The 13,645-nt window shown below is 48.5% G+C and overlaps 1 protein-coding gene across 1 annotated transcript in view; it reads left to right on the plus strand.

The window, feature by feature from the left end:
• itpr2 (inositol 1,4,5-trisphosphate receptor type 2) overlaps positions 1 to 13,645 on the plus strand; it is a 230,001-nt gene that overhangs the window by 26,139 nt on the left and 190,217 nt on the right. Inside the window, exon 2 of the mRNA XM_033039327.1 lies at positions 10,094 to 10,164. Within this exon, the coding sequence (XP_032895218.1) occupies positions 10,094 to 10,164 (71 nt within the window). The remainder of the gene's footprint in view (positions 1 to 10,093; positions 10,165 to 13,645) is intronic.

Below are 13,645 nucleotides of genomic sequence, written 5' to 3' on the forward strand. Positions count from 1 at the left end.
TGTTTCAATGTTTCTATCATGTTCAAGTTCAAGTGAGTTTATTGTCATGTGTCCCTGTATAGGACAATGCAATTCTTGCTTTGCTTCAGCACACAGAACATAGTAGGCATTTACTACACAACAGATCAGTGTGTCCATATACCATTATATAAATATATACACACATGAATAAATAAACTGATAAAGTGCAAATAACAGATAATGGGTTATTAATGATCAGAGTTTTGTCCGAGCCAGGTTTAATAGCCTGATGGCTGTGGGGAAGTAGCTATTCCTGAACCTGGTCGTTGCAGTCTTCAGGCTCCTGTACCTTCTACCTGAAGGTAGCAGGGAGATGAGTGTGTGGCCAGGATGGTGTGGGTCCTTGATGATACTGCCAGCATTTTTAAGGCAGCGACTGCGATAGATCCCCTCGATGGAAGGAAGGTCAGAGCCGATGATTGACTGGGCAGTGTTTACTACTTTTTATAGTCTTTTCATCTCCAGGGCGCTCAAGTTGCCGAACCAAGCCACGATGCAACCGGTCAGCATGCTCTCTACTGTGCACCTGTAGAAGTTAGAGAGAGTCTTCCTTGACAATCCGACTCTCCGTAATCTTCTCAGGAAGTAGAGGCGCTGATGTGCTTTCTTGATAATTGCATTAGTGTTCTCGGACCAGGAAAGGGGCTGGATTCACAGAGGGTAGTGGATGTCTGGAGTGCGCTGCCAGGGGTGGTGGTGGGCAGAGACAGCAGCGGTGTGTAGGGAGAGAGAGTCAAGAGTATTTTATTCGGTCCCAGACAGAGCCATGAAATTCTTACTTGCAGCAGCACAGTAGAATGTGTAAACATTGTACTCTATAACGAATATAATAAATGAAAAAGTTCATATACATATACACACACACACACACACACACACACACACACACACACACACACACACACACACACACACACACACACACACACACACACACACACACACACACACACACACACACACACACACCCGTTAGGGAAGAAGTTGTTCCTGAACCTAGAGTCTTCTAAGAACTGGCTGTTGAGTGACAGAGAACGGGAGGCTCCAGCCTGGCCATTGTTTAACCGGTTTCAATGCTGTCAAAGATGGACACAAAATGCTGGAGGTTGGGACCTTTCCTGCAGACTAGAGAAGGGTCCCATCGCCACCCCGTCAGAAAATAGGTCAGATCCGAAACTTCACCTACCCATGTTCTCCAGAGAAGCAAATTCACCACATTTACGTTGACTCACACTGTCCAATCATAGTCATAGAGTGATACTGCGTGGAAACAGGTCCTTCGACCCAACTTGCCCACACCGACCAACATATCCCAGCTATATGAGTCCCATCTGCGTGCGCTTGGCCCATATCCCTCCAAACTTGTCCTATTCATGTACCTGTCTAACTGTTTCTTAAACATTGCAACAGTCCTCAACTACCTCCTCTGGCAGCTCGTTCCATACACCCACCATCCTCTGTGAAAACATTACCCCTCAGATTCCTATTAAATCTTTTCTCCTTCACCTTAAACCTGTGTCCTCTGGTCCTGAATTCCTCTACTCTGGGCAAGAGATGCTGTGCATTTACCCGATCTATTCCTCTCATGATTTTATACACCTCTATATGATCACCCCTCATCCTCCTGCGCTCCAAGGAATAGAGACCCAGCCTGCTCAACCTCTCCCTGTAGCTCACACCCTCTAGTCCTGGCAACATCCTTGTAAACCTTCTCTGAACCCTTTCCAGCTTGACAACATCTTTCCTATAACGGTGCCCAGAACTGAACCCAATACTCTAAAAGCGTCCTCACCAACATCTTGTATAACTGCAACATGACCTGCCAACTTCTATACTCAATACTCTGACTGATGAAGGCCAATGTACCAAACAATTAAGTTAAATCCCAAATTTAAGCAATGTAATGGTATGCAAATTATGATGAAATACATATGGAAGAGAGTCAAACTGTTTTTCCCCAAAGCAGAAGTGCCTAAAACCAGAGGATGGGGTTTACGGTAAAAACGACGTGGGTTATAATGGCGCTCGGGAAGAATTCTCTTGTGGTTGAAATCAGGAACACACAGCCTGAGGGGGTTGGTGGAGGAAGTGATTCTCACACAATTAAGAAGCATCTGGATTAGGACTTTAAAGGCCAAAGCATAGAAGGCAGTGGAACAAATGCTGTAAAGTTCGAGACCAGAACTTGAATTGCTTCTGCATAGAAGGCTATGGGCCAAACGTTGGAACATGGGCAGTGGACGTGTGATGGGCCGAACAGCCTGTATGCGTGCTGTATGATTACATGACTGCCTGCCAACTACATCAAAGGGATCTATATATATATATGTGTGTGTGTGTGTATGTACGTATATATGTATACATGTGTGTATGTGTGTACGTGTGTATGTGTGTGTGTGTGTATGTGTGTGTTTATATGTGTGTGTGTGTGTATATGTGTGTGTCTATGTGTACATGTGTGGGTGTATGGGTGTGTGTGTATATGTGTGTATATGTGTGTGTGTATATATATATGTGTGTGTGTGTGTGTATGTGCGTGTATGTATATGTGTGTATGCGTGTATATGAGTGTAAATACATATGTGTGTGTGTGCATAGATGTGTGTGTGTGTGTTTATATATGTATGTGTGTGTGTGTATATATCAGTGTGCATGTAAATATAAACATACATGTATACACACACACACACATGTACACACACACACACACACATATATTTAAACACACACACACACACATATTTACACACACACATATATTTACACACACACACACACATACTTACACACACACACACACATACACACACACACATATACAGACACACACACACATACATAATTACACACACACATATATTTACACACACACACACACACACACACACACACACACACACACACACACACACACACACACACACACTCACTCCGTTGTGCTGCTGCAGATAAGAATGTCATAGTTCTGTTTGGGACAGATGACAATAAAGACTTGAGGAGTGCTGCAGCATCTGAGTGTGGATGTATTGACAGAGGTAAATTGTGTCGGGATGTTTGGAGTTAACGCACCCCTGTGAATGATTCACCATGTCAGTGTGGCCTGCCCTGCAAACAAGCCTCTGCATCACTGATCTATTACTGTGCAGACGGGATTAAGTGAACATGTCAGCATTTCCCTTCTGCTCCTTTGTGTTGGGCACACCTCATGTACAGGCATCTCACAGCATGTCTCTGGAATGCACACACCGATAGCTTCTTTAGAAGGAGAAATGGGTGGCACGGTGGCGCAGCGGTAGAGTTGCTGCCTCACAGCACCAGAGACCCGGGTTTGATCCTGACTACACGTGCTGTCTGTACAGAGTTTGTACCTTCTCCCTGTGACCTGCGTGGGTTTTCTCCGGGTGCTCCGGTTTCCTCCCACATTCTAAAGACGTGCAGATTTGTAGGTTGATTGGCTTTGGGAAAATTATAAATTGTCCCCAGTGTATGCGGGATTGTGTTGGTGACCACTGATCGGTGTGGAATCGGAAGGCCGAAGGGCCTGTTTCCACGCTGTATCTCTAAAGAGTCCCTACCCAAAACGTGGTCTGTGCCTTGCCACCACAGAGCCCATTGTATTCTGCTTACGATTTAGAACAGGTTCAGATACCACTGTGGCCATTTGAGAATCCAGAATCTGTTAAAATTCTAGAAGTAGAAAATCCTGTTCCCTCTGTTTAAGAAGGAACTGCAGATGCTGGAAAATCGAAGGTAGACAAAAGTGCTGGAGAAACTCAGTGGGTGCTGCAGCATCTATGGAGCGAAGGAAATAGGCAACGTTTCAGGCCGAAACCCTTCTTCAGACTGATGTAGGGTTGGTGGGGTGGGGGGGGGGGGGAGGGGGGGGGGAGGGGAAGGGGAAGAAGAAAAGAGAAAGGAAGAGGAGGAGCCAGAGGGCTGAGGGAGCTCTCCCAGTCCCAGTCCAAATGTAACTAGTTCCATGTGAGTAAAGGATCTGACCATCACCTATCCATGTTCTCCAGAGATGCTGCCTGACCCACGGAGTTACTCCAGCACTGCAACTAATGACGTTCTTTAAACTGTGGCAATGGATAAACGTAGCAGCAAGCTTATTCTTTGCAACTTCCCACAAATACCAAAGAGATAACCAGACTGAGGGGGGTGATCATATGGAAGTGTGCAAGATCACGAGTGGAATAGATAGGGTGAGTTTAGTTTCATTTAGAGGTACAGCGCGGAAACAGGCCCTTCAGCCCACCGAGTCCGCGCCGACCAGCGATCCCCACAGACTTACACTATCCTACACACAGTAGGACCAATTTATAATTTACCAAGCCGATTAACCTACCAACCTGTACGCCTTTGGAGTGTGGGAGGAAACCAGAGATCCTGGAGAAAACCCAAGTCCGTCACGGGGAGAACGTGCAAACTCCGTGCAGACAGCACCCGTAGTCAGGATGGAACCTGGGTCCCTGGGGCCGTAACATAGAAACATAGAAAATGCGTGCAGGAGGAGGCCATTCGGCCCTTCGAGCCAGCACCGCCATTCGTTGTGATCATGGCTGATCGTCCCCAATCAATAACCCGTGCCTGTCTTCTCCCCATATCCCTTGACTCCACTAGCCCCTAGAGCTCTATCTAACTCTCTCTTAAATCCATCCAGTGATTTGGCCTCCACTGCCCTCTGCGGCAGGGAATTCCACACATTCACAACTCTCTGGGTGAGGCAGCAACTCTACCGCTGCGCCACCGTGCCACAGAGTGTTTCACCGAGCTTAGGGTGAATGAAGAACCAGAGGACATTGGTTTACGGTGAGAGGGGAAAGATTGAACGAGAACTTGAGGGGCGACCCGTTCACCCAGAGGAGGGGGGGTATATGGGTCGAGCTGCCAGATGAGGTGGTTAAGGCGGGTGCTATCACAGCGTTTAATAGATACTTTGACGCTAGGAAACTTTCGGAGGGATATTTTTGAGAATCTGCAGTTCCTTGTTTCCCCGTACAAGTTGTTTGAATTCTGAAGGAGGGTCCCAACCCAAAGCTGTGTTTGCCCATTTCCTTCCAAAGATGCCGTCTGACCCCTGGGTTCCTCCTGCCGTTTGTTTTGCAGGCCGCATATTGACTGGTGGGTCCTAAGTGTTGTTCTTGGCACGGACTTCCACTTCCCTTGAAAGCAAGGGACAAAGATTGTCAATGCTGCCGGGCCTGCATCATTATTATCCAACTCTGCAACTGCTAATGCTATTGTTTCCCATTAGAATCGTGAGCCTTTTCCCAGCATAGTGGACCTTTATACGGTAAACATAATTGCTGAATTATGTAACCGAGGCACATAAAGCAGCCAAGAATGAGGAGATCTCCATGGAAAGTACAGAGTGTATCTGAATGCAAGAATATTTTTTAAATATTATCTATTTTTTTAAGAATCTGATAGGAAATCTGACATTTCGCAGGCTAAATGCCAATTCTGTGACACTCGCAGGGAGAGAGGAGAAGACGGAATGGCCGGGGTGTGGGTGGTTCTTGATTATGTTGGCTGCTGTCCCAAGGCAGTGTGAAGTGTAGATGCACAACATGACCTGGCCGATTGTTCTGAAGTTCCTGAACTACTTCGGAATATACAGAGCGAAGGGAATAGGCAACGTTTGGCCCGAAGTCTGAAGAAGGGTTTCGGCCCGAAACGTTGCCTATTTCCATTGCTCCATAGATGCTGCTGCACCCGCTGAGTTTCTCCAGCACTTTTGTCCACCTTCGATTAACCGACGAACATGTACGTTTTTGGAGTGTGGGAGGAAACCAGAGCACCCGGGGAAACCCACGAGGTCACGGAGAGAACGTACAAACTCCGTTCAGACGGCACCCATGGTCAGGATCGAACCCGAGCCTCTGGCGATCTGTGAGGTATCGACTCTACCGCTGCGCCACCGTGCCGCCATCAAACACGTGAATTTCGTGTCGATATTTTCTCTCTCACAATAATATCGTTACGTAGTGCAGGAGGAAGAAGGGTCTCGACCCGACACGTCACCCATTCCTTCTCTCCAGAGACGCTGCCCGTCCCGCTGAGTTACTCCAGCTTTTTGTGGATATCGTACGTATGTCAGCAAAAGTGGCAGTAGACCTCTTCACCCACGGCTGCTCAGAGATTTCTGGCCTGGACCGAGTGCAGTGTGGGACCTGGGTATGGTGTCCTTGTATTCTGCGGAATGTCGCAGTGTGCCCTTGAACCTTATCACCACTGTGTACAATACACTCTGTGTGGAGGTGATTCATGGGCAGCGGGTAGCGCAGATTATGACCAAGGACAGATAGCGGCTTCAAAGGAAGATAATGAGGTTTCCCGAGCGACTTCCAAGAAACTAATCTTTAAACTGAGCTTGTGTTATTTACATGCTAACGGTATGAATGGCTTGGATGGAGTTGATGTGGAGAGGCTGTTTCCATTAGTGGGAGAGTCCAGGACCAGAGGCCATAGCCTCAGAATTAAAGGACATACCTTTAGAAAGGTACTTTGGACCGCGTGGGTTTCCTCCAGGTGCTCCGGTTTCCTCCCACATCCCAAGGACGGTTAATCGACCCTCTGTAAGTTGCCCTTGGTTTGTAGGGAGTGGATGGAAAAATGGGATCATACAGTCATGTGATAGGAGGCGGATTAGGCCATTCGGCCCATCATGTCCACTCTGCCATTCAATCATGGATGATCTATCTCTCCCTCTTTACCCCATTCTCCTGCCTTCTCCCCATAACCTCTGACACCCGTACTAATCATAGATTACGTAGCACTAGTATGAGCGGTCGACGTGGGCTCAGCAGAACGAAGGGCCTGTTTCTATGCTCCATTTTTCATTCAATCAATGAATCACATTGTTATTGAAGCCAGCAAGTGTTTCAGTGTATCTGGTACTTGGGCACAGTCTTCATTGTTACGTGAAGAAACACCAAGACCCCTTCTCACTTTCACCCAACAAACAGCTAACAATGGCCGGTATCATTGTTGCTTTTTTGCATATCTTTCTTTCATTGTTCTTTAGCTCTCTACATCACTGTCTATATCTCTCATTTCCCTTTCCCGTGACTTTCAGTCGGAAAAAAGGGTCTCAACCTGAAATGTCCCCCATTCCTTCCCTCCAGAGATGCTGCCTGTCCCGCTGAGTTACTCCACCATTTTGTGTTTATCTTCAGCACCAAGACTTTTGCTGTTCTAGTTAATAACCTCGCTGCTACAAGGATGGCGTCAAAAGCAACCAAGGTGATTGTCGTAGATGTGCCGTAAAACGCATTCTATCGGGATGCATTACAGCTTGATTGGGAAACGGCTCAATTCAAGACCGCAAGAAATTGCAGCGTATTGTGGACGCAACCTCGACCAACACATAGACCGACCTCCCTTCCATTGACTCCATCTACACCTCACACGGCCTCGGCAAGGCCAGCAGCATAATCAAGGACCAGTATCATCCCAGGCACGGGCGGAAATCCTGCGGGGTAACGGGGTGGGGGGCACATTATCCCCCGCCCCCTCCATGCTTTGAGTGGTGGGGGACAATTCCCCCCATGTTTTGTAATCCGGACTTTATCAGATGCTTTCTAAGGGCTAATTCGGCCTGTTCGCGGGGCCTTTCATCGCCCGGCGAGGCTTAAAATCAAACTGCTGCATCGAGGCGATCGAGGCGATCGAGGCTCCCGATGTTGAAGCCCCCGCCGGCCGATGAAAGACCCCGTGAACGGATCGATTCAAGCCCCACAATTCGGGGCAGACGAAGCTGCTGTTGCTGGAGTTCAGAGTCGGTCACCAACCAGGTCAGCTCCCGATATTACCGTCCACAGGGCCCGCGGCCGAAGCCTCGCGTGTGTGTGTGCGCATGTGCGCGCGTGGCCGCCAAGAAATTGCGTCCCCCCCCCACACATTTGGACATCGATTTCCGTGCCTGATCCCAGTCGCTCCCTCTTCTCCCCTCTCCCATCGGGCAAGAGGTACAGAAGTGAGAAAACGCACACCTCCAGATTCAGGGACAGTTTCTTCCCAGCTGTTATCAGGCAACTGAACCATCCCATCACCAACTACAGAGCGGTCCTGAGCTACCATCTACCTCACTGGAGACCCACGGACTATCTTTAATCGAACTTTACTGGATTTATCATGTATCTGTACACTGTGGGACGGCACGATTATAATCACGTATTGTCTTTCTGCTGACTGGTTAGCACAGTACCTCAGTACACAGGACAATAAGCCTAACTAGTCCAACCATTTACCTGATTGTTAGCACACCTGAAGGACTTTTCACCATAGTTTAGTTTAGTTTTATTATCGTGAATCATTTCTGAGTAGCATATTAAATGTTTGTCTTGATGTTTGCTACATCTCGAGAGTAACATTGTGTGGCTTAGCAGGGCTCGAAATTAACGGTTGCCCGGGTGCCATTGACCACTCAAAGCGCCGCCGGGCAACCTAAATGGCGAATCATTTTGCCCTGCTTGGCAACCAGATACTGGTTTGTACCGAAGATAGACACAAAAAACTGGAGTAACTCCGCGGGTCAGGCAGCATCTCTGGGGAAAAGGAACGCGATGTTTTGTGTCGGTGGTGACGGCTGTATTGCGTGGGAAAGATGCTAGATGCGGGGTGACGAAGGGTCCAAGCGAATGACGGGCCCCGAACAGCAGTTCCATCTCCTCCTCCTCCCGCACCCCACTCACCCTGATAAGGGCCGCTGCCTGCAAACCCGCTAACTGCGCACTTTCAAAACAAACCCTCCCGCACGCCGACGCCGGGAGGAGGGAGGGAGGGAGGGGGAGGCCTCAGCGTGCGGGAGGGTTTGTTTTGAAAGTGCGCCGTTAGCGGGTTTGCAGGCAGCAGCCGCTATCAGGGAGGAGGAGGTGATGAAGCCGCTGCTGCTGCTGCTGCTGTGCGGGACCCGTCATTCGCTCCGACACTTCTGAAGCAGCTGCACCATAGATCCTTTAGCTATAGGATCTTTGAGCTGCACCGCTCGGCCCCGCACCTTGCTGTTGGCTGGCGGAGGAGGGAGGCGGTGGCGAGGAGTTCCCTACAGCCAAGGCAGCGGGCGATGTTGTCCAAGGAGCGCTGACCCTCCTTCCTCCATACCTCGCCCCCCTTCTCTCTCTCTCTCTCTCTCCCTTGTACGCCCCCTCCACCCCACCCACTCTTTATCCTGGGACCCCTCGTCTACATCCCGCACTGATCCCCATTCCCGCCTCTATTCAGTCCTCACTGACATCCCATTTGCTCCCCTCCCCATCTCCCCCACCCCCAATCTATTTATCCTGAGCTGATCACCCTATCCACCTCACATTGATTCTCCTGCCACCACCCCCCCCCTCCCCCATCCATCCTACACTGGTTCCCCAATTCACCCTGTACTTACCCCTTTCCCATCCATCCTGCACTTCTCCTCCATCTGGCGTGCTTTAGCTGCCACTGCTCTCTCTTCACATTGTGTTTTTGATTTTATGTCTTTGGATTGAATTCTGTTTTTAATCTGTGTTTTGGTGATGTCTTTATTATTTATTTTATTCCGATTATATGTTTTATTATTCTTGTTAATCTCTGTAAGGTGTCCTTGAGACTTTTGAAAGGTGCCCACAAATAAAATGTATTATTATTATTATTATGTTACCATGGTCCAGGATTTATTCACACAGGTTGATCATATGCTGAATAATTCAACCACATTTTTGTTTGGAAGTGGAAAGAACTAATAGAAATTGCATTAATTGCAATGTGTAAAAAGAGTTGAGATACTGTCTTATAATTTTGCTGCATGTCATTGTGGAATATATCATGTCTTGATTGGTGAATGTTTAGTTTGTGACTTTATTTGAAGCAGAAATAATATGTGAATGCTTCATTGAGTATAATTCCGACTGGTAACTACGCACTTCGTCCGAGCACATTATCGCACGCGTCATGCAAACCGTCTTAAATGACCACCTAAGCTGTCATTTGGCAACCTAAAAAGCTGCCACGGTTGCCCGGCTGGCAACAGGGAAAAAAAGTTAAGCGAGAGCCCTGCTTAGTGTGAGCTAACTGAAGTGACTTTCCCTTGCAGGTTGGTGGATGACAGGTGCGTGGTGCAGCCGGATGCCGGAGACTTGACCAACCCACCAAAGAAATTCCGAGGTGAGTGACCCGGCAGAGTGGCTGCGCTTCAGTGTATCGCCATTTCGATGCTCAACCCCTTCAAAATGGCGACCAGGCCTTCAGAGGTGGTTGTAAACCCTATTGATCCTCCCACATTCCAATTTCGAACGGGTAGAGTATCTACTGCTCTATTGTGCGGCGGCACGGTGGCGCAGTGGTAGAGTTGCCGCCTTAAGGGCCTATCCCACTTGGGCGTCATTTGCGCGTAATTTACACGCCATCATTTACGCGTCACGACGCGCGTATGGTACGTGGTGACGTAGGCAGTGACGGCGGTTGTGCCGGATCAACAGAGGCCACGGCCTCCGAGAGGAGCCCCAACGGTACCGGAATGGTGTGCCGGCTATGGGAAGGGATCTGCTGGCTCTGGCCCGGTCTATGGTCCAGTGCCGCGGCTGCCGGCAGCAAATCCGACCCACCGATCGGGCACGAAAACCCCAATGAGGTGGAGATCGGCCACCTCACCTCATCAGACCAGGCAGCAGATTTTCACAAGGGACTTCCGGGGGAGGTTTCAAGTGCTCTCTCGACATTTTGACCGGAGTAAAGAAGGTGCCGGACCACCGGTTGTTAGAACATCGATGGTGGACTTGTATGGTGTTTGGTTTTAGTCACCCTGGTGTGGGAAGGAGGTTGTTAAGCTGGGAAGAGTGCAGAGGAGGTTGGCAAGGATGTTGCCAGGTCTTGAGGGGCTGTGCTATCAGGAGAGGTTGGGCAGGCAGTGACTCTATTCCTTGGAGTGTAAATGGTTGAGGGGTGATCTTATAGAGGCGTATAAAAGCACGAGGGGAATTGATGGGGTAACTGCTACCAGAGGAGAAGAACCAAAACACAGAGGAATAGGTCTGAGGTGAATGGGGAAAGATTTAATATGTAGGAAGGAACTGCAGATGCTGGTTTAAACCGAAGGTAGACACAAAACGCTGGAGTAACTCAGCGGGACAGGCATCATCTCTGGAGAGGAGGAATGTGTCTATCTTCGGAAAGATTTAATATGCACTTAAGGGGCAACTTTTTCACACAGATGGGAGGTGGGCATACGGAACAAACTGTCAATAGAGGTAGTTGAGGCAGATAAGATAACACTTAAAAGGCATTTGGACAGGTACATGGATGGGAAAGGTTTAGAGGGAAATGGGCCAAACAAGGTGGGTAGGACTAGTGTAGATGGGGCATCTTGGTTGGCATGGCCAGGTTGGGCCAAAGGGCCTGTTTCCGTGTTGTACGACTTCAAGAAAGCATAAATGTGCTACTTTATGGCTGAAACCCGCCCTGTTGCCTGGTGCTGCTGTTTCTTCCCCTCTGTTATCAGGCAACTTCCATAAGCTAGAAGCTAGGGCACTGTCCGATTCACCTCTACCCCATTGCAGACATTGGACTTTGTCTCTGGAACTGATGCGCTACAATGCTGAGAACTATATTCTGCACTCTGTATCTTCCCCTTTGCTTTATCCACTGTATTTGAGTTTGAACTGATTGTATCTGTGTACGGTGTGTCTGATCTGTTTGAATAGTTATTCATACTAACTCGGTACACATAACAATAATAAATCTGAACCTTCAGTTTTGTCTATTAGTTTAGTCTAGGTTAGAGATACATTGTGGAAACAGGCCCTTCGGCCCACCGAGTCCACACCGACCTGCAATCCCCCCATACACTAGTTCTATCCTGCACACACTTGGGACATTACAGCCAATTAACCTACAAACCTGTACGCCTTTGTAGTGTGGGAGGAAACCAGAGAAAACCCACGCGGGTCACGGGGAGAAATTACAAACTCTGTATAGACAGCACCCGTAGTCAGGATCGAATCCGGGACTCAGGCGCTGTAAGGCAGCAACTCTACCGCTGCGCCACCGTGCCGACTAAACTAGTTGACAGCTTTCTGTTACAATGATGGAAAGGTGCACGCTATAACAAGATTCAAGAGAGTTTATTGTCATGTGGCCCAGATAGGACAATGAAATTCTTGCTTTGCTTCAGCACAACAGAACATAGTAGGCATGAATACAGAACAGATCAGTGTGTCCATATACCATTATATAAATATATACACACATGAATAAATAAACAGATGAAGTGCAAATAAACAGATAGTGGTCTATTAATGTTCAGAGTTTTGTATGAGTTGAGTTTAATAGCCTGATGGCTGTGGGGAAGTAGTTATTCCTGAACCTGGATGTTGCAGTCTTCAGGCTCCTGTACCTTCTACCTGAAGCCAGTGGGGAGATGAGTGAGTGGCCAGGATGGTGTGGGTCCTTGATGATGCTGGCAGCCTTTTTGAGACAGCGACTGCGATAAATCCCCTCGATGGTGGGGAGGTCAGAGCCGATGATGGACTGGGCAGTGTTTACTATTTTTTGTAGTCGTTTCCACTCCTGTCAATGAAATTCCTACAACGTGGGTATCGGCACTGCTGCATTCCATGTCACCACTGTTATGTTTTTTCTGTGGTTCCCCATCACCACATTAGCACAACCCACATCCCTATTTACTAGTTATCAGCCCTCACTGTTCTATCCCCTACAACACAGGCTCATGGGGACGAGTGTGACATCTTGGTTGCCATGGACATGTAGAATTGATTCATCTCGATAGTCTTGGTATCCCTGAGATTGATCGATTGATAGATTCAGCATGGAAACAGGCCATTCGGCCCACCCAGTCCAGGCCGACCATCGATCACCCATTCATACTAGCTCACTTTTGCATCCACTCTCTGCACACTCGGGGCAATTTTACAGAAGCCAATTAATCTACAAAACTGGACACAACGTGCTGGAATAGCTCAATGGGTCAGGCAGCATCTGTGGAGAACATGGATTGGCACCATGTTCAACTATCCATGTTCTCTGCAGATGCTGCCTGACCCGCAGATTACGTCTTTCTCTTGTAAACCAGCATCTGCAGTTCCCTGTTTCTCAAACCCTCAAACCAGCGTGTGGGAGAAAACTGGAGCACCCGGAGGAAACCCACGAGGTCTCAGAGACGGGTGCTGTCTGTATGTAGTTTGTATGTTCTTCCCATGACCTGCATGCGTTTAGTCCGGGTGCTCTGGTTTCCTGCCACGCTCCAAAGACGTACAGGTTTGTAGGTTAATTAGCGGTAATGTTGTAATTTGTCCCTAATGTGTGTAGATTAGTGTTAAGGGCCTGTCCCACTTGGGCGTCATTTGCGCGTCACGCAGGTGGCGAGCGAACATTTTGTGAATCCCAAAATCCTGGGACGCTGCGCGCATCACTGCCTACGTCACCACGCACTATGCGCGCGTAATGCACGCCATGCGCGTGTCGTGCGTCGTGACACGTAAATGATGTAGCGTAAATGACGTGCAAATGATGCCCAAGTGGGGCAGGCCCTTTCGTGTGCGGAGATCGCTGGTCGGCGCGGACTGGGTGGACCAAAGCGCCTGTTTCCGTGCTGTATCTTAAACTAGACTAAACGAAACATCAGATGCAG

The sequence above is a fragment of the Amblyraja radiata genome, chromosome 21 (assembly GCF_010909765.2).
Source record: "Amblyraja radiata isolate CabotCenter1 chromosome 21, sAmbRad1.1.pri, whole genome shotgun sequence".
NCBI lineage: Eukaryota > Metazoa > Chordata > Chondrichthyes > Rajiformes > Rajidae > Amblyraja > Amblyraja radiata.